At 42.0% G+C, this 27,017-nt stretch overlaps 1 protein-coding gene across 1 annotated transcript in view; it reads left to right on the forward strand.

Moving 5' to 3' along the window:
- NEK11 (NIMA related kinase 11) overlaps positions 1-27,017 on the forward strand; it is a 379,114-nt gene that overhangs the window by 17,906 nt on the left and 334,191 nt on the right. The window contains exon 2 of the mRNA XM_077491509.1: positions 4,552-4,807. Coding sequence (XP_077347635.1) covers positions 4,641-4,807 — 167 coding nt within the window. The 5' untranslated portion in view covers positions 4,552-4,640. The remainder of the gene's footprint in view (positions 1-4,551; positions 4,808-27,017) is intronic.

Genomic DNA, 27,017 nt, shown 5'->3' on the forward strand with positions numbered 1-27,017 from the left:
TAGATCGTGTGAAAAGGGCCTAAATTGCTTTCACACTGATGTGCTGCAGTTTACCCACACTGCGGGTGTAGGGTTGTGCACCCGTGTCTATCCTGTGGGTTAACTGAACTTTGCCATAGACTCTGGCTGTGGCAAAAGCCGACGATGTACAGGAAGAATCAGCTTATGGGGCTCTGCTCTGCAGCTGTTTTCTTCCTCTACCACCAGCTTCATTCACAACACCGATGCTGTGTATGACGGGTCGGCAACCTGCGATCTGGGCTTGCTAACCCGCCATTCCAGAGCAGGAGGTCGCGGGCCACATCAGAGGGCTCCGCGGGCCACATGTGGCCCCGAGCCACTGGTTGGCCCCCCCTGATATAGACCATCAGTTATAAAGACAACATTTTAAGGCAAAGGACCTCTTCTCCACTCTCACTTAGAAAATGTGAAATGCTCAGTGACATCAATGTCATGGGTGCGCCTTATGTTATACTGTATGTTCATTAAATTAAGATTTTTATTTAAACAAAAATTGTGACTTTATAAAAACAAATTTAACATTTTTTAAAAATGTATAATAATAAAATAATTACAATATAATTGTCCCCAAATCATTATAGCTTCCCTTTATAATTTGATTTATCTAAGGGACTAGCATTTTCAGATCCTATACGCATATATTTCTCCAATGACAGGCGTACTTTAATTATAGACCTTACGTTTTCTCAATTGTTTTAAAAAAATGTCTGAATTTACCGTTCTAACAGCTTGACTCTGTCGGAGGTCAGGCTTTGATAACTTATAATATACAATGCAATTAATGTCACTTCATTACATCTTTTGTTTCCAAGTCAACCCCCTACAACGTTATTTGACTTCATCTGCAAAGTGCTGCGCAAACTGGTGTCGCTATATAAATCCTGTATAATAATTATAATAATAATTTATGTTACGTATTTCAATGATGTATCAAAACATATTGCGATGAGTCACGTAAGCAGTTAACATAATACAGCAAAAATGGAACATGTTTTTAAAACACTCTGCTTAAACATCGAGTTCATTTGTCAGTCCGTAATAACCGGTATCGTAAAAGTAGCCAATTTTCTGCAGGATTAGTTCCTGCTAATGACTTAGTAATAGTATGCTATTAGCCTGTGACTGCATAAATCTAAACACAAGGAGAGGTTGGTATTAGCTAGATAATGTAAGTATTTATTTGTGCTCAGCTGCAGTAAGATAACTCACAAATCAGTAGTAAACGTCTTTAACTACTGATGTACAAGTCAACAGCTTGTTCATCATATTCCTAACAATAAGGGCTAATTCACTCCCTCCGTCTCCTCACGTATAACTAATTTACTATCAGATATATCAGTCTGGATGTCACACCACTTCCTAAAACTCAATCTACCCAAAACCGAACTTATAATTCTTCCTATCCCATGTGCCCCTTCCCCTGATCTCTCTGTCAAACTCAATGGCACAGCTATAAGCTCATCCCTGCATGCCAAGGTCCTAGATGTAGTCCTGGACTCTGAACTTTCCTTTAAGCCCCACATCCAATCACTATCCAAATCTTGCCGCATCAACCCCCAGAACATCTCCAAAATACGCCCCTTTCTAACCAATGACACAACAAAGCTCTTAATTCACTCCCTGGTCATCTCTCGCCTCGACTACCGCAACTACCTTCTCGTTGGCTTACCGCTACATAGTCTATCCCCCCTTCAATCCATCATGAATGCCGCTGCCAGACTCATCCACCTTACCAATCGCTCTGTGTCTGTTACTCCTCTCTGTTAATCCCTCCACTGGCTTCCGCTCACCCAACAAATTCAATTCAAAATACTAAAAACTACTTACAAAGCCATCCTCAACTTAGCCACCAGCTACATCACTAGCATAGTCTCTAAATACCAACCTAATCATTCTCTTCGTTCCTCTCAAGACCTCCTGCTCTCTTGCTCCCGCGTCACCTCCTCCCATGCTCGCCTCCAGGACTTTTCCAGAGCCTCTCCAATCCTATGGAATGCCTTACCCCAATCTGTCTGATTATCTCCTACTCTATTAGCTTTTAGATGATCCCTGAAAACTCTTCTCTACAGAGAAGCCTATCCTACCCACCCCTAACAACTGTATTTTAATTTCCTCCATCAGCTCATCCCCCACAGTTATTATCCTTTAGCCGCGTACACACGTAGCCGTCTGTCCGACGTACTTAGTCTGGCGGACGTCCGCCAGACTGTCCGTCGGAATTTCCGAACGGGCTACTTGCCCACACACGGCACTTTTTCAGCGGACTAATACGGCGTACTAAGTCCGCCGTACTAAGTCCGCCGTACTTTCGAAATGAACGGACTCGCCCACACACGAGGAGGAAAGTCCGCTCATTTCGAGCACGTCTCCAGGTAGGCGGGGCCCACGAAGGAGACGTTGCTGGCCCCGCCGCCTGGTATGGACTTAAAGGGGAACCCCAACGCCGAAAAAAATCGAGCGAGTGCCCCCCCCTCCTGAGCCGTACCAGGCCGCGTGCCCTCAACATGGGGGGGTGCCTTGGGGAAGGGGGGGCCGCACGGCCCCCCCACCCCAAAGCACCTTGTCCCCATGTTGATGAGGACAAGGGCCTCTTCCCGAAAACCCTGGCCGTTGGTTGTCGGGGTCTGCGGGCGGGGGGCTTATCGGAATCCGGGAGCCCCCTTTAATAAGGGGGCCCCCGGATACCGGCCCCCCACCCTATGTGAATGAGTATGGGGTACAATGTACCCCTACCCATTCACCTGTAAAATAAAAGTACAAAAAAAAACACAACACACGAGATAAAATACTTTATTCCACAGCTCCGGGGGTCTTCCGTCTTCGGGGGTCTTCTCGCCGGACTCCTCCGCTATCTTCTTGTAGCCCTGGTCACATGGGTTGATGTCACATGGGGACTGTGACAGAAGGAGAAGAAGAAGAAGAAGAACGGAAGGCGGCGGCGACAGAAGACCGGGCCACCGCCTGTAAAAGAGCTATAAGAAGGCGCGGTGGCCCGGCAGAAGAACCAAAGAGGGGGACAAGACCCCCGAAGTCGGGAGAAGAGGCCGGCGGCGAGGAAGAAAGCCGGACTCCTCCGCTAGCAAAAGAGCTACAAGAAGATAGCGGAGGAGTCCGGCGAGAAGACCCCCGAAGACGGAAGACCCCCGGAGCTGTGCAATAAAGTATTTTATCTTGTGTGTTGTGTTTTTTTTTGTACTTTTATTTTACAGGTGAATGGGTAGGGGTACATTGTACCCCATACTCATTCACATAGGGTGAGGGGCCGGTATCCGGGGGCCCCCTTATTAAAGGGGGCTCCCGGATTCCGATAAGCCCCCCGCCCGCAGACCCCGACAACCAACGGCCAGGGTTGTCGGGAAGAGGCCCTTGTCCTCATCAACATGGGGACAAGGTGCTTTGGGGTGGGGGGGCCGCGCGGCCCCCCCTTCCCCAAGGCACCCCCCATGTTGAGGGCACGTGGCCTGGTACGGCTCAGGAGGGCAGGCGCTCGCTCACCCCCTTTCCTGGCCGGCCGGGTAGCGTGCTCGGACAAGGGTCTGTTGTGGACTTGGGGGGGACCCCCACGCCGATTTTTTTCGGCGTTGGGGGTTCACCTTTAAGTCCATACCAGGCGGCGGGGCCAGTGACGTCTCCTTCGCGGGCCCCGCCTACCTGGAGATGCGCTCGAAATGAGTGGACTTTCCTCTGCGTGTGTGGGCGAGTCTGTTCATTTCGAAAGTACGGCGGACTTAGTACGGCGGACTTAGTACGCCGTATTAGTCCGCTGAAAAAGTGCCGTGTGTGGGCAAGTAGCCCGTTCGGAAATTCCGACGGACAGTCTGGCGGACGTCCGCCAGACTAAGTACGTCGGACAGACGGCTACGTGTGTACGCGGCTTTAGTTCTTCGCAGAGACAGGGCTTGGGAAAGTCAGTTGGGTTGATTTACTAAAACTGGAGATTGTAAAATCTGGTGCAGCTGTGCATGGTAACCAATCCGCTTCTAACTTCAGCTTGTTCAATTAAACTCTGACGAAAAAAAATGGAAGCTGATTGGTTTCTGTGCTGAGCTGCTTCAGATTTTGCAGTCTCCAATTTTAGTAAAATCAACTCCAATGTGTTCTTACTTGAAAAGCATTCTCTGCACTACAATTGTCTGGGTAAAATTGCATTGGATTTCAATTCTGTGTCCTATTTAAGAGTTTAGTTGTTTGTGGATGGTGCCACGTCAGCAGATGACCATACTGTCCAGACAGACAGGGTCTATGAAGATGTGTCAATGCATAAAGCGGAGTTTGAATCAGCACACAGCATATGAAGGCAAGCTGCTTGATCATTTACTTTGTAATTGCAGCATCTTTAAATGTTTATTTATTTTTTCCTTTTTTGTACAGTCCTAATACTAAAAACCATTGTTATTTATCTTGAATATTTTGTATTTTATATTATATATATATATATATATATATATATATATATATATATATATATATTGTATATACTGTATTTTGTATTTAATATTTTGCTTTTCTTTTTTTATTATTATTTTCTAGAGGTTCCAGCTTATTTGTGATGTTATTGGAAGTATTCAAAGTACAACAACTTCAAACTTTTGAACAGGAAATTATTTGACTCTAAAGAGATGCCAAACTACAAGGAATCTCAGGGAAGAACAGTCTCCCGCCCCATTTCAGCCACTCCAGACACTCTGATTGCAAATAGATACTTGATACTGCAGAGACTTGGCAAAGGAAGCTTTGGAACCGTTTATTTAGTATTAGACAAGAAGGCAAAGGAAGAAGACAAACAGTAAGTAGCTTTTGCAAAGTTTTGTTATATTATCAAATTAGTTATTTTATTACATTGCAATTCCAAATGCCCAGTGAAATCAATCTGTGAACTACTAATGCTATCCAAGATATAATGCAGCTCTTCAAAATTCAGGTTCACTCATCAAGGCTCACTTACCTTGGCTTAAAGTGGAACTCCAGGCAAACAGCTAAAGATCCATTTGAAATAGAAATATGTTTGCAACTGTTATGCTTTACAGACCCCTGCATTCTGCACAGTCAAGGAAGATCACCCTTCCTCTAACTTGTACAAATTTACAATTTCATGGCTATGCTTTATTGCTTCCTCAAACACCATCCAGTCATGATTTATTACATATTGATCAAATTGAAGATTGATAGGTGACATAGGAAGCTGAATTGTGAACCAGAAAAATGTGTGTCACTTGCCGGGCTGTGCACTGCGTTAGAGGTGTGTAATTACAAGACTGGCTTACAGGAATACAAATCCCTTGACAGGTAAGACTTACATACACAGCTCAAAAAATGACAGGAACACTTTTTAAGTACAGCGTCAAGTCAATTAAACCCCTGGGATATTGATCTGGTCAGTTAAGTAGTAGAGGGGGTTGTTAATCAGTTTCAGCTGCTTTTGTGTGCACTAGATGGGTAACAATGAGACCTCCAAAACAGGAATGATTTTACAGGTAGAGGCCATTGACGTTTTTTCCCCTACTCAACTTTTCTGACTGTTTTTCCCTAGTTTTGCATTGGCTAGGGTCAGTGTCACTACTGGTAGCATTAGGTGACACCTGAACACTATAGAGGTTGCACAGGCATTCCAACTCCTCCAGGATGGCACATCAATATGTGCCATTGCCAGAAGGTTTGCTGTGTCTCCCAGCACAGTCTCAAGAGCATGGAGGAGATTCCAGGAGACTGGCAGTTAATGTAGAAGAGCTGGACAGGGCCATAGAAGGTCCTTAACCCATTAGTAGGACCAGTATCTGCTCCTTTGTGCAAGCAGGAACAGGATGAGCACTGCTAGAGCCCTACAAAATGACCTCAAGCAGGCCACTGGTGTGAATGTTTCTGACCAAACAATCAGAAACAGACTTCTAGTGGGCCCTGGGCAAACTGCCCGGCACTGTGGAGCTCGATTGACATTTGCCATTGAAAAACAGAATTGGCAGATCAGCCACGGGTGCCTTGCGCTTTTCGCAGATGAGAGCAGGTTCACCCTGAGCATATGTGACAGACGTGAAAGGGTCTAGAGAAGCAATGGAGAATGTTACGCTGCCTGTAACCTCGTTCAGCATGACCGATTTGCTGGTGGGTCAGTGGTGGTCTGGGGAGGCATATCCATGGAGGGACACACAGACCTCTACAGGCTAGAAAATGGCACTCTGACTGTCATGAGGTATCGGGATGAAATCCTTGGACCCATTATCAGACCCTATGCTGGTGCAGTGGGTCCTGGTTTCCTCCTGGTACACAACAATGCATGGCCTCATGTGGCAAGAGTATGCAGTCAGTTCCTGGAGGATGAAGGAATTGATTACATTGTATGGCCCCCATGCTCGCCTGACCTAAATCCAATAGACCACCCCTGGGACATTATGTTTCGGTCCATCCAACACCACCAGGTTTCACCTCAGTCTGTTCAGGAGCTCATTGATGCCCTGGTCCAGATCTGGGAGGAAATACCCCAGGACACCATCTGTCGTCTCATTAGGAGCATGCCACAAAGTTGTCAGGCATGCATACAAGCATGTGGGGGCCATATGAACTACCATTTGAGTTGCTGCAATGAAATTTCATCAAAATGGACTAGCCTGCTGCATCATTTTTTCACTTTGTTTTTCTGGGTGTCTTTGAATTCAGCCCTCTGTAGGTTGATAATTTTCATTTCCATCAAACGATGGGACATCCTTTCATTCCTAACACGTTACCTAGTCCATATCAATATAGATAACCAGCATGATCTTTTTACCCATTGAGATCTTGTGTGTTTTCAATATGTTCTTTTAATATTTTTGAGCAGTGTATATACTTATTTACCTGGAGTTTTTATTAAACAATAATTCTTTGCAGTAGCTATGGGGCTGTGGGGGGGTGTATGTATCACACCAGGTGAGTCAAGTCAAGTAGGAAGAGATATCAGATCGGCGATGGTGTCACCCCCATCCACGACAGGTCGGCGAGCTGGCACTGACTGCATAATTTACAGGCGCCGGTTTGGGGTGTGCAAGGTAACCATGCGCTGCCGGCCCAAAACTAGCCTGCCCTGCAGGGCACTGTGACAGGCTAGAAAGGAGAGATCCCGATGGGGGGGGGGGACGACTATGTTGTACTGCACCAGGAGACACCAACCCTAGTGATGCCACCGATTCTATGCAATCCACTGAAGCCAGATCTTGCAATGCTCAATACATGTGCTGTGGGTAGCTTCCAGATTTTGTCCTTTGATGTCTTTTTTGATCTTTCCCCAATCAGATTCAAGCTTCCAAAGTGGTGTTTAATATGGTTGGCAGTTGTAAGCATGTTCTTAGTACCGATCCTTTGATATATCTAGCTTTAGGTATGTAATAGATAGAAAGAAGCTTATAAAAAGTGTCTTTGGGAATACCTCTCCTTTATAACAACCATAAGCCAGTAGGGCTCCCTAGACTACTGATAAATGGGAATGGAATGGATAGCATTACAAATATGTCTGAATGTAAAATTAAAGTGGAGCTCCATCCAAAAGTGGAAGCACCGCTTGTTTGCTTCCTTCCCCCCTCCGCTGCCATATTTGGCACCTTTCAGGGTTTTTGACAGGTACCCGTCCCCACTTCCAGGAGACCTCGCCACAGCAGTCTCCTGTAGTATGTGTATACCCGTGTGCACGCTCCCTGGGGGGCATGCATTGGGTGCGGTTCTTGGGGCGTGCATTGTGTGCTCTCTGAGACAGCTGTGTCTTTTTGCTCACAGATCGTGGTAAAAGGTCAATCACAATGGCCCTTTACCATGTGATCAGCTTTGTCCAATCACAGCTGAAAACATGTAAACAGCCTTGCTGGTTATCGGCAGTCCTTTCCTCACGCGCTGTGTCTGTGTGAGGAAAGAAGAGCCGTTGACCAGGCAGGCCCTCGTCACATTTTTTTACACTGATAATCAGGGCACTGATCATCGGTGCAGCTCTATTAGTGCCAATCTGTGCCTATCACTACAATATATCAGTACCCATCAGTGCTGCCCATCAGTGCCACCTATCAATTCCCATAAGTGCCTCCTCATCAATGACCATCAGCTCCCGCCTATCAATGCCCATCAGTGCAGCTTATCTGTGCACATCAGTGAAGAAAAAAAATTACTTATTTGCAAAATTCTATAACAGAAACTAAGAAAAGATAGTACAGAATAAAAAAAAAACCCAGGGGTGATTAAATCCCACCAAAAAAAAAGTTCTATCTGCCTCCAAAAAAATTATAATAAATTAATATGGGTATATTGTTATGATGGCACTGAGCTGAAAATTGGCCTGGATAGGAAGGGGGTGAAAGTGACAGGTATTGGTGTGGTTGGGGCAGATAAGGGGGGTGGGGGGTATGGCAACACCTTGTAAACCTCCAGTTACAATGAACTGCCTCAGGCATAACCCCTTTCTTTACAGATTTGCTACACAGGTCTCATGTGCAAGCTGACTTCAAAATCATGGCTATACAGGTACATGTATGCCTATGTTTATAGCAGTAGTGAGGTTCAGTCCTGTCCTTCACTGTGTGACTCTAGTCTTGTTAGCTTCTGGCAAAATTATCAACAAGATACCAACTTCCCAAGATCTAAGCAAATGCATACTTTTATTGACAGCTTCTATGACTGTTTTTAAGCCTATTTGTTTTTATCCACTAGAGGGCAGCATGGTTTCATGTTTGAAGCCTTTTAAATGCTGGCCTCTAAAAAGAAAATTGATCAACTATTTCAGATTATGTGAAAAAGTATTTTTCAGAAATTGATAAAAGTAGGAACAGGCAAATAAAATTGCACAAGACTCTAGAGATATATAGAGGTATATTTCTTTGGTCTATAATAATGCTGAAGACAGCATGTGATGGTCTGACCATTGATTGAGCAGTCACCATATAGAAAACCGGTATCAGCTTTAAGGCTTTCTATGTCTAGACGTGTATGTTTCTTGTTTCCACTGATGTTATCTCCTGAAGTAGAAAGTTATTTCTTGGCAATAGTTTTCATGTAGCTGTCAGAGCACGGCTGTTTTACTGTTTTGTTAATTTCTGTATAAATGAAAAGCCAATTACAGTGTAGGGGTCGTCAGGTTGTAGAGGTAGAATGCTATTTATAAGAGTTAATGTGCATGTCATGTACAATAGATAATTGACTTTTTAAAAGGGGGCCTGTCTGGATATTACATTTAAAATGTGTTTGCATATGGCCGAGTGCTTTTTAACTTTGAAAGATTGAGTAATAGAGTTTGAATGATTGGCCAATCTCATGATCACTGTGATTGGCTGGCAAAGTGCTGGCTCAGCAGGTACTAAAATCTGTCTTTCTTTTTAAAAAAAAGTAAATGGAAAAAAAAAGGATTTTTTTCAATTTAAATCAGATTTTTTTTGATTTTTATCAAATTTATTTTATTTCAAATCTTCTTTTTTTTTTTTATCTTTAAAAGAGGATAACAGGATAAAGTTTGGTAATGGTGTTTCATAGAATATCATATGTATGAATTAGTAGGCATATGTCAAAGAACTCTATGTTATTCTGTCTGGGTAAACATAACATAAACATAAGAGTCATATCATTCTGTGGGTGTCAATTAGAAAAATGACCACATATGCAAAGATGTATGTTGAACCGTATACAAGAAAAGAAAAACTGTGAGGAAGAGGGGGGGGGGGGGGGGTAATGGAAGGATACCCAATCCCCTCACGTCAGGACTTTATATCAGGACTTCTGATTCAGATCTTGGTATGTAGCTGGGAAATGGGTAATGGCCGGGTAATGGAGTAAGGTAGTTGGATAGATCACACACAATTAGTGAAGGGGTGAATAACTAAGGAAGAGGGAGTAGAACTGACTGTTCTCTCGGGAACAGAAATCCAGAAATGGAAACAAAAAAGTATGGTTCTAGCCTGAGCGGGTTATAGTCCGCAACTTTCAGTTGGACAACTGCAACTGTGGAACTTAGTAATTAGCTTGCTTGTGCTAAGTTTGCTTAGTCGTAGCTTAGTTCATCCAGGCCCTTGTTTAGTGGAAGGGGCTCTGTGGTGAGGAGAATCGGTGCACGGTGAGATCGATCTGTCTGTGGTAGCAATATCTGGGTCCGGGATTTGCCAATCTCGTAAAATAGGTGAATGCCCTCCTTTAGAGAAGTACGTAATCGTGTAAAATCAATCATCCTTTGTGACAAGGAGTTTCGCCAGGTACCTCCATTGATATGAGATGTGGTGATTCCTCAGAGGTTTCATTATGGTGTCTGCGCTGCTGCGTAGTGTGTGCAGATAGATCAATAAACAAGTGATCTGGTAGTTGATCAGCATGTCTAAAAGCTGCCATGATTTTTTCTTTGGTAGGAAAAAAATCAATGCGGGCTATGGTATCCCTGGGCAGATGAGCAGGGATGTGGTTAGGGTTTGGTAGCCTGTGTATGCGGTCAATTAGAAAATCCTCTAGGGGGAGGTCAGGCAGTGCAGCCTTCAGAACATCTGTAAAAAGGTCATCAGGTCATGATTTTTAATTCCTTCAGGGATTCCTTGAATTTTAACATTATTGCGTCTGGAGCAGTCTTCCAGGTCTGCGATTTTTTATTTTTTTATTTCATCCAAGTGATTTCATCCTCATGAGTGTTATGAGCATCTATCAAATCATTAAAAGTAGAGGCAAAGTCACCCATCTTGTGTTCAACATGAGTTACCCTCTCCCCAATTTCACTCACTTCTGATTTGAATTGCTGGGCTAGTGACATGATATCTGCATGAAATCTGCTTCTCAGAGACACCAACATATCTTTTAACATAGAATCTAGTACTGGTTGGTTTGCAGTAGAGTCCTGCAGTTCTCTGGTAGCATCCAGGGAGCTTGCCAAGTCACTCACCTCCAATGCTGAATCAGGCGTTTCCTGATGCTTGTGCTTGGTTTTCACTGGGCTGGAGGAAAAAGAGGAGGACTGGGAGGCTCTGCCGTTTGTCTGCCGAGGGTGAGTGAAGTCTGGGGAGAAGTGCTGCAGGCACTTTTCTGTGGCACTCGGAAAGCCATGCTTGTGCTGCTGAGATCCACCGACGCCATCTTGGCTGGAGAAGCGACGGGATAGAAGTCCGTCATTCTTCTCAAGGGATTCCAGTCTTTCATTTTGCGGGTCATGTATTGGAGGGATGCCCGGCCGGCTGTAGGCTATTATCACTGATTTTTAAGGCACTGGACTCCCATTATATGCTCCGGCGAGCTGGCTGTATGCGGAGCCGTGTATTCAAGTCACCATCTCCTTCGCTAGCCGGCCATGCCCGCCTATCAAATTTATTTTAATAAAATGCTTTTGGAGTAAAAATCCATCTAAAGATAGTTTTCTATTTAGGATACATTCATAATTTTGTTTATTCAGCATGAAATGAAGCTTAGTTATGTAGCATGAGGCTGTATAGTCTGCAATATTTACATTTTTGGTAAACTCATTCAATGAATCCAAGCTCTGCAAGTTGAGATAACATGCACTGCATTGATGCAATCACACAATTTGACAGTAACAATGAGATAAATCAAAATTCAGGAATATTCCTTTATCCCATTGTTTTGCAAATCTATGTACACGACAAACTGTATAATTGAATTGGTTCTGATATTGCTGTTTTACTAACCTGACAGCTTATTATTCTAAATAGGAAGCCTTCATTTTGTTTGCAAATATTAAAGATTCTAACTACCAGCAAGAATGAGTCCTAACATTCAAAGAGAACCTGACATTTCAGAATCATCATGGCAGTGCCTGTTAGCGGGCATACACTCACCTGCTGCCGCTACGTCCCTCACCTTGTTGTGTCACTGCCGCAAATGGGACTGTTGGTGAGTCAGCAGTGTGTCAGAGGAGGAGCCGCTGTAGGACAGAGATGACAGTTGCTCTTTAATAAATTATAATTTAAATCAAGCCTTTTTACTAGTGGTTTAAATTATGCTTTAAATCGTGATTTAAATTGACTTAATTTAAATTGACTTGATTTAAATCAAATCAATTTGATCCACCCTGCAAATCCACCCTGCAGCAGCATCATCCGCTTAACAACGCATATAAGTGGGATTTTGGGATTAAATTCCACCCTTTTACCATGACACGGTTAATGACAGTGCTGGTTTCTAGTGGTCCTCTTCCAACATGATTTTACAGTGATTGTAAAGTCTTGGTTTATTTGTTACAATAAAAATAGCAAACTTGTCATACTTACCTCCTCTGTGCAGTTGGTTTTGCACAGAGCAGTCCAGATCCTCCTCTTCTCGGGTCCTTCTTTGCTGCTCCTGGCCCCTCCCTCCTGTGGAGTGCCCCCATAGCAAGCAGTTTGCTGTGGGGGCACCTAAGCCAAGTCACAGCTCTGTGTATCCATTTAGACAGCTGCTGTCTGGCCCCACCCCCTCTCTCCCTTGATTGGCTGGCTGACTGACTTTGATTGACAGCAGTGGGAGCCAATGGTGCCGCTGCTGTGTGTCAGCCATCAGGAGGGAGAGTCTCGGATGGCTGAGACATTTGTGGACATCGCTGGACACAGAAGGGGCTCAGGTAAGTATTAGGGGGTGCTGGGGAGACTGTGCTGCACACAGAAGGCTTTTTATTTTAATGCAGAGAATGCATTAAGATAAAAAACAATCTGCTTTTACAACTCCTTTAACCACATGCCGACCAGTGCACAATGGTATATGTTGGCACAATGGCATAGCTGGGCAAATGGGCGTCCCCTTTAAATCGTGGCATACTACATGACCGTGCCTGCGGGTCCCGCAGACTCGATATCCAGCGGTGTCCCCCAATTGTGTCACAAAGCGACAGAAGGAGGAGATGCTTATGTAAACAAGGCATTTTCCTGTCATCGGGAGCAGTGATCTCTGTGATGTTTTAGTGAGGCAATCCTCCCCACAGTTAGAATCACTCCCTAGGACACACTTAACCCCTTGATCGCCCCCTAGGGTTTAACCCCTTCCCTGCCAGTGTCATTTACACATTAATCAGTGCATTTTTATAGCATTGATCGCTGTATAATTGACAATGGTCCCCAAATAGTGTCAAAAGTGTTATTGCAGTCACAATAAAAATTGCAGATCGCCAGCATTACTAATAAAAAAAAAAAATGAATAATAAAAATGCCATAAATCTAACTTGTAGACGCTATAACATTTGCGCAAACCAATCAATATACACTTATTGTGATTTTTTTACCAACAATATGTAGAAGAATTTATATCAGCCTAAACTGAGAAAGAAATTCGTTTTTATATATTTTTTGGGGGATATTTATTATAGCAAAAAGTAAAACATTTTTTTTTTCAAAATTGTCGCTATTTTTTTGTTTATAGCACAAAAAATAAAAACCGCAGAGGTGATTAAATACCACCAAAAGAAAGCTCTATTTGTGGGGAAAAAAAGGACGTCAATTTTGTTTGGGTGCAATGTTGCATGACCGCACAGTTGTCAGTTAAAGCGACACAGTGTCGTATTGCAAAAAGTGCTGGTCAGGAAAGGTGTAAATCCTTCCGGGGCTGAAGTGGTTAAAGTGATGCTGAAGTCTAACATCACAAAACCAAGGTAATACTTTAGGTAGCCATATATGGGTCGAAAATTTGGCCATTTCAGCATTTTTTTTGTGTACACATTTTTTACAAAAAACCCCAAACATTATATATTTTCTGAAAACAGACACCCCAGAGAATAAAATAGTGGCCGTTTTAATGTTTTATGTCACTTGATATTACCGCAAAATTCTAGAAAATGCAATATGTCAGTAAAAAACACACTAAAGTGAATTTTAAGGCAAACAAACACAATAAACGACAAAATTTTGGGGGTAAAATATAAAAGAAGAGGTTGCACTGAGTAAATAGTTACCCAACATGTCAAACCTTAGATTTGTGTGCAATCTTGAAATGGAAACAAAATCAGACTTAGCATTTTCAGTTCACAAGAGGAGCTGCTGCAACCATGCAAGACTGAAGATAAGGCCTGGCTTCATCTTTAACCACTTCAGCCCCAGAAGATTTGGTTGCTGAATGACATTTTTTGCGATTTGGCACTGCGTCGCTTTAACTGAAAATTGTACGGCCGTGCGACGATGCACCCAAACAAAATTGACGTCCTTTTTAGAAAGTAGTAACTCAGAAAAGAAAAAGAAAATGGCCTGGGGTAACTGTAATGCCCCGTACACGCGATCGGATTTTCCGACGGGAAATGTTCGATGACAGGCTGTTGGTGGAAAATCCGACCGTGTGTATGTTCGGACAATTGTTGTCGGATTTTCTGCAGACAAATGTTGGATTGCAGGTTTTCAAATTTTTTACGAACAAATGTGTGTTGTTGGACTTTCCGATCATGTGTACACAAGTGCGTTGGACAAAGGTTCAAAGTACAAACACACACTTTTTTTGTGGTTGAACTGGATGGACTTGTGTCTTTTTTCAACCTGACTAACTATATAACTGTGTAACTATGCATGCTCGGAAGCAAGGACGCGCCAGAAACGGTCGGTCTTGTAAACCAGCGTTCGTAATGAAGAATTAACATTCGTGACGTGGCAAATTATGAAATCTCGAAGTGCAGCGCACATTCTCTTCTTCTGTGATAGGATAATAATGAAGCTGCTTTCCTGGTGATACTGATGGAGTTATTGCAAACACATTTTCAAAGGCTTTTTTTTTCTAGGGATATCAACAATAATAAAATTATGCTTTTTATTTTATTTTTTATATTTGGGCAAGTTACCACAACACCATTATCCCCTAGTTTTTAAGATCAAAGATACATGTTGGTGTCCCTTGTCAATTTTACGTTGTATTTTTTTAAATGTAACGGCCTACTACCAAACTGTCATTTTAAGTAAAACACATAGCCAAGTATTATTCTCCACAATTTTTTTTATTGTGCATTAAAAAAAGAAAACAAATAAAATTAGACATGCTATCTGCCAATAGAACTTAACCAAAAAGTACATTCTATGCATCCAAAAATATAGAAAATATACCAAATCAAATCATTATTCAACCAAAAAAATTATGTCAAAGCAATAACTCCAAGGCCAATAATAAATAACACATTATCTCCTTCGATTACGCAACATGTCTGGTTGATGAACGGCCGTTCAGAAACTAAATGAAAAGCGTGAAATGAAAAGTGTGAAATGAAAAGCTCGAATCAATCACCAAACTTCTACTAATACGAAATTAGCAGAAGGAGCCCAAAGGGTGGCGATAAAGAGCTGAAAAACAACGTAGTACGTCACTATGTTCGTATTTGTTGGCCAACAATTGTGTGCTGTGTGTATGCAAGACAAGTTTGGGCCAACGCCAAAAGTCCACAGTTTTGTTGGCCAACAATCCGATCGCGTGTACGAGGCTTAAGTATCACTTTACGCTAAATTCCTACACTTTGCTAGAGCTCTCCTTTAAAGCTTGAGAATATATTTGATACCGGCGTTAAAAGTGCCCCTGAACTCTCTAATCATTAGCAATTTTCATAGACTGTCTGAGAATTTGGGATTAGAAAAGCAGTACACAAAATTCTGATGATATAATAATTTTAAATAAAAGACAAGCATGGCTTTGATAGAAATGTCGTGTTTAATGTGCTGTCTTTGGATGTCACAACATGTTCTGACATCAGTTCAGGAAAAAACAAATTAACACATGCAAAGGCCATTTTCTCTATGTTGTTTATTGGTTGAGTGGCAAGGACTGGTGTGCGTCTGAGATCAGACTTCACATTTTAATCAAACTTGTTTTTATTTAATTTTGTTATGCACTTTATGCCTTCTTGAAAAATGAATATTTTCATTATGTGAGGCACTAACCTCTGAAAATGTTACAGGTCAGAAAAAGCAAATAGGGGCTAGAAGCATGGTTTCCACATGTAGAGACAAGCCCTCTGTCACTGTGGCAGACTAATGCCGCGTACACACGTAGCAGACTATCCGGTGGACTTAGTCTGGCGGACTTTCCGCCGGACTGTCCGCCGGACTTTCTGAACGAGCTACTTGCCCACACACGGAACTTTTGCAGCGTACTAAGTCCGCCGGACTATCCGCCGTACTTTTGAAATGTTATTCTATGGGGTTGATTTACTAAAGGCAAATCCACTTTGCACTGCAAGTTCACTTGGAAGTGTACTTGCTGTAGATCTGAGGGGGACGTGCAAGGAAAATAAAAAAAACTGCATTTTTGCTTGTACGAGATTGGATGATAAAATCAGCAGAGCTTCCACTCATTTCAGATCTACCCCTCTCTGTAGTGACTGCACTTCCAAGTGCACTTGTAGTGCAAAGTGGATTTGCCTTTAGTAAATCAACCCCTATGTGTCCATTCATACACAGGCTTTAAAAGCTGTAAGTGGCATAGGCGTTTTCAAGCTGTAAAAAAAACCCTAGGGCCAGCACGTTCTGAGGATCGACTTTAGAGCTGTAAAAACGTCTAATGTTGGTAAAAGCAGCTAAACGCAGCTTAACACTGGATTCAGCCATGTTAAGCCTTGTCAATCGTTTTTTTTTTTTGACATGTCAAAATCGATGGTTTCCTATGAGAACCCATTGATTTGAATAGAAGTCGCACCACAAGTCAGATCATAATGTGGTGTATGTGCGGTGTGACTTGTGCGCTGAGGATCTTGAAGGGAAACCCTAACCAAAATGAAAAAAAAAACTGGTGTGGGTTCTCATAAAAACGCTGCTAAAAGCTAGCGTGGCTCAACATGCATTAATGCCAATGCAAAAAGCTACTAAAAGCATGTTTTTACAGCAACTTTAACGTGGTGTTGGTAGTGGCTTTGCAGCTGTTTTTTTCTAATGCCCTGTGTGCATGAGGCCTAAGGATGCAGGCTGAACACAACAGCAAGGTGCAAACAGCCCAAATCCCCAACTTGGGTTGGAGCTTAAATGTGATTTCTTGAGTGGTAAAACAGTAAATTGCCTAAAAAATATAAAGCCCCTAAAAATATTGGTAATATAATTTTTTCTAAGTGCCATTTGTGAGATAATGCAAAAAATGTATGTAAAGTGAGGAAAGCAGGAGTTCCTCGTTACTCCTCCAGGAATGACTATGATATTGACAATTTTATAGAACTATATTAAAATATACGGTTTTTTTTTACAACGAAATCTAATTAAAACGATGTACAAATATTATATATATGTTTTAAACTATTTTTATATGATTTTATAATTTTGTCAATGTTTTAGTTATTCTTGAGGGTACCCAGAAAGTCCTTCTTTCCTCACTTTTTTTGCATTAACTCACAAATGGCACTTATTAACAATTCTATTACCAATATTTTTAGGGGTTCATCATTATTAACATGGTAATGTATTTCAAGGAAATAATCCTTCTTTGTCAAAGAAGGATTGTTCCTTTGAAACGTACTACAGCTCCCCTATACTACCCCCTCCTTTCAATATCACATAGGGGTTGCCACAAGGCAGTGGATAGCGCTGTAGAATGCCGGGCATTGGTGGCTTTTTGACAGCTGTCAAATCGGGTTCCCTATGCTGACTTAGGAAGCAAAAGCTACTGATGCACATTAACAGCTTTGCGGTGTTCACATCCAATTCTTATGCTGACAATCAAGAATCCCACATGTATTTGTGCTATTTTAATTTTTCTTAAATGTGTCTTAATATGCTAATGAGGAACCCTGGCACTACTATTCTTTTGTCGTTTGAACCAAACAATGGATGATGACGCATTTAAAGGGAATTAATGTACTGTATATTATTCATTTTTTTCCAGAAATCAGCTTGTTTTGAATCCCCCAATTTATGTGTTAACATGTAAAAAACGTTGTTTCTGTGCATTTTCACAACGGATGTCTATGGCTTAAATGTTATCTCAGAAGTTGTTAAAGTGGACCTTTCTTGCAAATGGAAGGTCTACTCCACTCAAAGCCCCCCATCCCTAAATACATAATGTCAAAAGAAACCTGTTAAAAATAAAGCTTTGAGAAAAATAAATGTAAAAAACAGCCTTGGCTTCCAATGTTTCTGGGAGAAATGGAAAACATCACTGTATCTCTCCACCACCTCCTGGTCCATTGCAGGATCACACATTCTCTCAGAATTTCAAGCCCCAGCATTCCTGGGAGGTAGCAGGGGGTAAGGTGACATCACCCAGGCCTCCTCCAATTTTTTATTTTTTTTTGTAAAAACGTTAATCATCCAGGGCCAGCCAATTATGATGGCTGAAGGTGCTGATCATGAAAGAATAATAGGTGAACATAGTTTATGGACAGGCAGGCAGTAGCAGCAGCAGTGAAGAGTTATGTAGAGCTGATGTGGCACCTGAAGGGATAGAGGAGACAGGCAGTGCTTGGTGATCCATAGTTGGTGTGGGCTGGCCAGAAATAGGAAGGTGCCTGACCCTCACCTTCTCTTCCTCTTATTTAGCTAAAGGCTGATTTTATAACTAGCCAGTCTGCTGGCCAAAGCATCCCCAGCCAGGAAACCCCGAATAATGAAGCCCCTTTCCCTGTATGCTAAGCCCTATCTGCAAGTTGACTCTTATCACCCACCGCACTTGTGTCCGCCTTCTCTCCCCACCTACCATGCCTTTGAGCCTCTTTTCACACCTCCCACCGCATCTGTGCCACCCTTTTCACTTTACTCACCATTTCTTGCCCCCTTCGTTGAAAGCCAACTGCACCCCCTTTTCTCTCCACCCACCCCACCTTCTTAAACCATCCTCCGTGCCTGTGTTTCCCTTCTTAAAACACCCATTGTGTGTGCACCCCCTTGTCTCATACCACCCACCATGCCCCCTTCTCCTACCGCCACATGTCACCTCTCACTCTTTTATCAGGCTTTTAAAACTGTCTTTGTTCCCATTGGGAAGATTTTTATTCCTGCATCAACAAGCAAGAAATTAGGAGAACAAGCCCACAAAGACAGAGATAAACACCCAACCCTTCCTCACTGTGTTGTTGTTTTTGTCCTGGGGGTATACTTTCCCCATTCTAGTAATATCCTTTCCAATTCTGTGACAGGAAGTTAATATAAGCAGTGTCACTTGCATATTAACCTTCTCAAGTTGACAAGTCCTACCCCATACCTACCCCCCTTCTATCCTTACCCTTCCCATCTACACATTCCCAACATCTACCCCCTCAAATACTGAGAAAACAACCTAGAGAAAATGGTCTTTCCCTACTCTACAATCTATGCAGACACAGTTGACCAGAAAACAAATAATTTACATTAAAGTGTTACTAAACCCACAACAGTAAAATCTGTCTGTAGTGTATATGCAGTAAAGCATGCTTGCTATACTTAATGTGGAAACTAAGGGGTTGATCCTTCACATTGTGTAAAAAGGCTGTTTGATCCTGTCTTCTCTGATCCTACTCTTCCACTGTCCCGAATCCATCTGTTGATAAAACAGAGCCTTGGGAGCACTCTGCACATGCTCAGTTTGGTGTGTAGAGAGTTTTTTTTTCTTGGGAGGATGCATGTGATAAGCACAGGGCCAATCAGCACTGTCCAGACAGAGGGTCAGGGGTCCTGTAGCCTCATATGACAGTCAGAGTAGAATGAAAACTCCTCCTACAAGCTTTAACCAGATGCTGATAGAAGTCACTTCTATAGGACTGCTATATAGTGCTCATGAGAAAAGGTATTTAGCAGTTTATATTTACTACTGTAAAATAATTGCATTTCCATGTTCTGTGTACTGTGGAAGGCCAGATACGGGATATCCAAACAATGGGAAATTTGTCATTGTTCATAGTATTCGGAGTAAACATGCTGTAATTGCATCAAATGTAATTTTTTCTTCTACCCATAGTTACATTTTAAGTCACATGTGCTGAAGACTGTGTTTTGAGGAGTTAAAATATATGAGCTGAGAACTAGGTGCTGATGGGTTAATGCATATGAGAAGGAATTAACGCACATGTGCTTGGGACTGGGCATTGAGGGGTTAATGTAAATGCTCCACAGAATAGCTACTAAGGAATTAATGGACATGCACTGTGATCTGGACACTGAGGGATTAATTCTTGTGTGCTGGGGACTGGATGCTAGGAGTTGTCTAGACTGGACATTGGGAGTCAGTGTGCATGCTCTGAAAACAGGCACTGAGGGGTTAATATAAGTGTAAGCCCTTGTACACACGGTCGGAGATTCCGACGGAATGTTTCCTATCGGACCGTCTTGCCGGATATTCCAACTGTGTGCGGTCTGCATCGGACTGTTTCCGTTGGAATATCCGACGGACCAACTTTTCCAACTGGCCGGTAAAATTTTCAGACAAAATGCTCCGATCGGACATACTCCGATCATGTGTAGCCTACTCCGACGGACAAAGTGCCACGCATGCTCAGATGAAATTCCTAGACCAAAGCTATTGGCTACTAGCCTGAACGTAGTCCCGTCCTAACGAAATAACCTCATCACGTTATGTACAATCAGATTTTTCGACAAGTGTGTATGCCGTGTGTATGCAACATCACTTCCGGACCTCTTCCGGAATTAATCCGTCGGAATTATTCCGGCGGATTTGGTTGTCGGAATCTCCGACCGTGTGTACAAGGGCTAAGGCCGCGTACACACGCGCGGACTGTTGGCCCAACTTTGTCCGTCCAACAGTTTGAGCGAACAGTCCGCTCAAACTTAGCATGGACGGACATGGCCACACACGACGGACGAACAGTTTGCTGAAACCGTGCGCGATGACGTGAACGGCACGTACGACGGGACGAAAAATACGATGTCCTATACACTGCAATGCAACCTTCCGACGTGGAAATCCTTTCTGAGCATGCGCGAGACTTAGTTGGCCGAACAAGCCTACACACGAGCGAACAGTCCGCTGAAACAAGGTTTCAGCGGACAGTTTTTCGGAATTTCCGTAAGACCTTGTTCGGCCAACTGTCCGCTGAAACTGTCCGCTGAAGCCCCACACACGAGCGGACTGTCCGCCCAAACACTGTTCAGCGGACAAGGTTGGGCGAACAGTCCGCGCGTGTGTACGCGGCCTAAGAGTATAATAGGTGTAATATTTATTGTAGGTAGAAAATATTTTAAATTGTCACAAAGATCAGTGTCCTTTCGAACTCCTTTGTCACCTTTGCATGTAAACATTGCCCCTCTTATTATAGCCAGTGTTCATTTCGTCGCCGAAAATATTTTCTCCATACATTTCGTCAGCTGCATGTTTTCAGTTACAAAAACTAAATGAAAATAAAATTGAATTAGGTCAATTGATAAACTATAACCAAAATCAATTCCAATTCCATCAGTGCTGCCTATCAGTGCTGAATATCAGTGCAGCCTCATCATTGCTGCCTCATCAGGGCCCATCAGTGCACCTCAGTACAGCCTAATCGGAGCACATCAATGAAGAAGAAAAATTACTTGTATACAAAATGTTTTTTTGTCAAAATTTTCAGTCTTTTTTTATTTGTTTACAGTAGCAAAAAATAAAAAACCAACGGTGATTAAATACCACCAAAAAAAAGCTCTATCTGTCTCAAAACATGATTACATTTTGTTTAGGTGCAGTGTTGCATGACCGCGGAATTGTCATTCAAAATGCAACAGCACTGAAAGCCTGGCAAGAAATTGGTGAAAGTGCCCAATAGGCAAGTGGTTAATTGACTAAAATAGACTAAAACGAAAGCAATTCAAATAACTAAAATGCAGCTAAAATTAAAACAGCATTTTAGTCAAAAGACTATGACTAAATAGAAATTTGATATCAAAATTAACATTAGTTATAGCATAGCATTCACGATCTTGTATATTCATTATGTCCTGTGCCCTTATTTTTAATGTACATGTACCTCGCTCTAAGGCAGTTTCTCTTAAGCCTCGTACACATGATCGGATTGTTGGCCAACAAAACCGTGGACTTTTGTCCGAAGGGCGTTGGCCCAAACTTGTCTTACATACAAATGGCAAGCAATTGTTGACCAACAAATACGAACATAGTGATGTACTACGTTGTTTTTCAGCTCTTTAGCACCACCCTTTGGACTCCTTCTGCTAATTTCATGTTAGTAGACGTTTGGTGAGTGTTGATTCGTGCTTTTCATTTCACACTTTTCACTTTGCGCTTTCTGAACGGCCGTTCGTCAACCAGCCATGTTGCGGAATCGAAGGAGATAGTGTGTTATTTATTATTGGTCTTGGAGTTATTGCTTTATTGCGTTGACATTATTTTTTTGGTTGAATGATTTGATTTGGTATATTTTCTATATTTTTGGATGCATAGAATGCACTTTTTGGTTAAGTTCTAATGGCAGATAGCATGTCTAATATATATTTTTTTTTTAATGCACAATAAAAAAATTGTGGAGAATAATACTTGGCTATGTGTTTTACTTCAGATGACAGTTTGGGAGTAGGCAGTTAAATTTAAAAAAATACAATGTAAAATTGACAAGGGACACCAACATAGTTGTATCTTGGATTTTAAAAACTACGGGATAATGGTGTTGTGGTAACATGCCCAAATAAAAAAAAAAAAAGCATAATTTTATTATTGTTGATATCTTTGTTTGCAATAACTCCATCAGGATCACCAGCAAAGCAGCTTCATTATTATCCCATTAAAGAAGAAGAGAATGTGCGCTGCATTTCAAGATTTCATAATTTGCCACGTCACGAATGTTAATTCTTCATTACGAACGTTAGTTTACAAGACCGACCGCTTGTGGCTCGTCCTTGCTTCCGAGCATGCGTGTTTGTACTTTGGACTTTTGTCCGACGGACTTGTGTACACGCGCTCCAACAACACACATTTGTTCATGGAAAATTTGAAAACCTGCTAGCCAACATTTGTCCACGGAAAATCTGACAACAATTGTCCGATTTTCCGCCAACAGCCTGTCATCACACATTTCCCGTCGGAAAATCCGATCGTGTGTACGAGGCTTTACCCTGCTGCTACAAAAAGCCTCTATCCCGCATGAAGGGTTTGAGCCCTCAGATACTTAGAAGAAAAGAAGACTTGACGGCCCCACTCCTATGCAATTTCTTTATTCTTTCAAAGTATTTTATCTTATTTTACATTAACTGTATATTCCAACAACCGATGGAGAAGAGACAAATACAATAAAACCTAATAATTTATACATTAGGGCATGTAACTTAGCATCAACATTAGCTCATTCATCTCTGTATAAATCCTCCAGCTTGAGGAGTTTAGCATCAAGGGGCCCGGAGAGGGTCCACCGGCACCCTTAATGGGAACATACTGTGCCTGGTTGAACCTCTCCAAGCTCCTGTAACTTCACCGTATCAATGGTCAAGCCTGGAGTCAATCAAATAGATTAGGACTTCAGGAGCCTAGTTTAATTGCCTCAATGGATTTGCCCTCTGGATGATATAATAGCTGGCTCAAGAATCGGAGGGGAAGGGGAGAAGAAGAATAGAGGGGGAAGAGTGAGGGGAGAGCAGAAAGAACCTATCAACAGGGGAAAATTAGATAGCTCCGGGTGGGCCAGTAAAAATTATGGTTGCACTCTTGGTACATACCCCTTAACCTTAAATTTCTGTTTAAGGTTTCCCGCTTGTACTTTAAATGTATCTAGGTCTGTACAATTTCTCCGAAGGCGTAGAAATTGACTTCGTGGAACCGAATTGAGCCAAGATCTATAGTGGCAGCTATCAAGAGGGATAAAGCTGTTCCGATCCGTCTCTTTAAAGTGTGTTTTAAACACAAATTTATTGTTCACTATTTCAATTTCTAAATCCAAAAAATTGATCTTAGAGGTACTCATCTCAAGTGATAATGAAATACCCCTATCATTATGATTCAAGATGTCGAAGAATTCTCTTAGCGATTCAGGTGTGCCATTCCATAGGAGGAGGATGTCGTCTATATATCTTGCCCACAAAACCAATGAAGGGCTATGGTGGGAATAGACGACATCCTCCTCCCATTTTGCCATAAATAAATTGGCGAGACTGGGGGCGAATTTAGCCCCCATTGCAACACCTCTCTGCTGTAAATAATAATTCTCGTTAAACCAAAAATAATTATGCTCGGTTGCAAATTCGAGCAATTCGATAAGATAGTCACGTTGAAACGGTGCTAGAGAATCTTCTCGATCCAAAAAATATCGAACAGCTTCTATACCTCTTCCGTGTGGAATGCAAGTATATAGGGAGGCCACATCCGCTGTGGCAATAATACATTGTTCATGGGGAGTTATGTTTTCCAATCTCCTAATTGTTGCCCCCGCATCCTTAAGGTATGAGGGGGTCTTTTTTACTAAAGATTGCAGATAGAAATCTATATATCGACCTACACGTGAGGTAATAGAGTTAATGCCACTCACTATAGGCCTACCGGGAGGGTTAATCGCATCTTTATGGATTTTCGGTAGATAATATATGGTGGGAATTCTTGGGGCAATAGGGATCAAAAAGGATTTTTCTTTGTTATTCAATATTTTCAAATTATATCCCTTCTCAACAAGGCTTTTAAGTTGTCTTTTATAGAGACTTGTAGGGTTGTTAGAAAGTAATTTATACGTCCCTGGTTCTTCCAGTATCCTACACATTTCAGCCTTATACTGTTCTTTATCCAGAATAACGATCCCACCCCCTTTATCAGCAGGGCGTATAACCACCTCTTTTTGTTCGCATAAAGAATTAAAGCCGGTCATTGAGAGGGTGGACCTATTCACATGTTTAACAGGAAGTTTCTCTAAATCGTCCAATACAAGATCCTTAAAAATTTTTACCGCCGGAGCTGTAGGTACAGGGGGTACAAATGGGGACGGATTAGATAACCCTGAGTGTACAGTGCCAAATGTGGCTGCTGTATACCCTGTTCTAAAAGGGTTAGTTGTTAAATATCTTTGGACATTAATTTTTCTAATAAATTTGTGTACGTCTATAAAAGTATTAAACTTGTTAAGACGTTTCGGGGGTGCATATTTCAGTCCCTTATCCAATACAGATAATTCTGCTCGAGAAAAAGTTTTCTTACTTAACCACTTGACCACTGGGCACTTAAACACCCTTAATAACCAGACCAATTTTCAGCTTTCGGTGCTCTCGCATTTTGAATGACAATTACTCAGTCATGCAACACTGGACCTATATGAAATTTTTGTCCTTTTTTTCACACAAATAGAGCTTTCTTTTGGTGGTATTTAATCACCGCTGGGTTTTTTTTTTTTTGTGCTATAAAAGAAAAAATACCGAAAATTCTGTAAAAAAACGAATTTTTCTTTGTTTTTGTTAGAAAATTTAGCAGATTAGAAATTTTTTCTTCATAAATTTTGGCCAAAATTTATACTACTACATATCTTTGGTAAAAATAAGTACAAATTGGTGGATATTATTTGGTCTTTGTGAAAGTTATAGAGTCCACAAGCTATGGTGCCAATATCTGAAAATTGATCACACCTGAAGGACTGACGGCCTATTTCAATTCTTGAGACCCTAACATGCCAGAAAAGTACAAATACCCCCCAAATGACCCCTTTTTGGAAAGAAGACATTCCAAGGTATTTAGTAAGAGGCATGATGAGTTTTTTGAAGTTGTCATTTTTTCCCACAATTCTTTGCAAAATCAAGATTCTTTTTACTTTTTTTTTTTTTTTCACAAAATTGTCATATTATCAGGTTATTTCTCACACACAGCATATGCATACCACAAATTACACCCCAAAACACATTCTGCTATTACTCCCGAGTATGGTGATACCACATGTGTGAGACTTTTACACAGCGTGGCCACATACAGAGGCCCAACATGCAGGGAGTGCCATCAGGCGTTCTGGAGCACCCAGGACAATTCTGACATTTCTCTCCTACATGTAAAAATCATAATTTATTTGCTAGAAAATTACATAGAACTCCAAAACATTATATATGTTTTTTTAGCAAACACCCTGGAGAATACAATGGTGGTCTTTGCAACTTTTTATCTCGCACGGTATTTGCGCAGTAATTTTTCGAATGCTTTTTTTTGGAAAAAAAACTGTTTTGTGCTTAAAAAAAAAAAAACACAGTAAAGTTAGCCCAATTTTTGCATAATGTGAAAGATGAAGTTACGCTGAGTAAATAGATACCTAATATGTCACTCTTCAAAATTGCACACGCTCGTGGAATGGCGGCAAACGTCGCTACTTAAAAATCCCCATAGGCGACGATTTACATTTTTTTTACTGGTTATATGTTTTGAGTTACAGAGGAGGTCTAGGGCTAGAATTATTTCTCTCGCTCTAACGTTCGCAGCGATACCTCACATGTGTGGTTTGAACACCGTTTTCATATGTGGGCGGGACTTACGCATGCGTTCGCTTCTGCATGCGAGCACATGGGGACAGGGGCGCTTTAAAAAAAACATTTTTTTTTTATTGTTCATTTTACTTTATTTATTTTAGTTTGACATTTTTTTCCCCAAAAATAATTTTTTTGATCACTTTTATTCCTATTACAAGGAATGTAAACATCCCTTGTAATAGGAATATGGCATGACAGGTCCTCTTTACAGTGAGATGTGGGGTCAATAAGACCCACATCTCACCTCTAAGCTGGGAAGCCTGAAAAAAAAAAAGATTCTGGCTTTGATCGTATTAGCGATTCGGTAGAAGCACCGGAGGGCGGAGGGCGGCGGGAGATGTCTATGGCTGGGTATTGCAGGGTATCACCGACTATGGCTGGGTATCTCAGAGCATGGTGTTGCAGAGTACTGCGTTGCAGAGCATTGCAGGGTATTGGCGGGTGTTGCAGAGCATTGCAGAGTGTTGCAGGGTATTGGCGGGTGTTGCAGAGCATTGCAGAGTGTTGCAGGGTATCGGCGGGGGTTGCAGAGCATTGCAGAGTGTTGCAGGGTATCGGCGGGGGTTGCAGAGCATTGCAGAGTGTTGCAGGGTATCGGCGGGGGTTGCAGAGCATTGCAGAGTGTTGCAGGGTATTGGCGGGTGTTGCAGAGTGTTGCAGGGTATTGCAGAGCGTTGGGGAGTGTTGCAGGGCATTGCGGAGTGTTGCAGGGCATTGCGGAGTGTTGCAGGGCATTGCAGAGTGTTGCAGGGCATTGCG

This window comes from Lithobates pipiens, unplaced genomic scaffold (genome assembly GCF_037356315.1).
Source record: "Lithobates pipiens isolate NorthernLeopardFrog02 unplaced genomic scaffold, aLitPip1_a1.2 Scaffold_19, whole genome shotgun sequence".
In the NCBI taxonomy this organism is placed as follows: domain Eukaryota; kingdom Metazoa; phylum Chordata; class Amphibia; order Anura; family Ranidae; genus Lithobates; species Lithobates pipiens.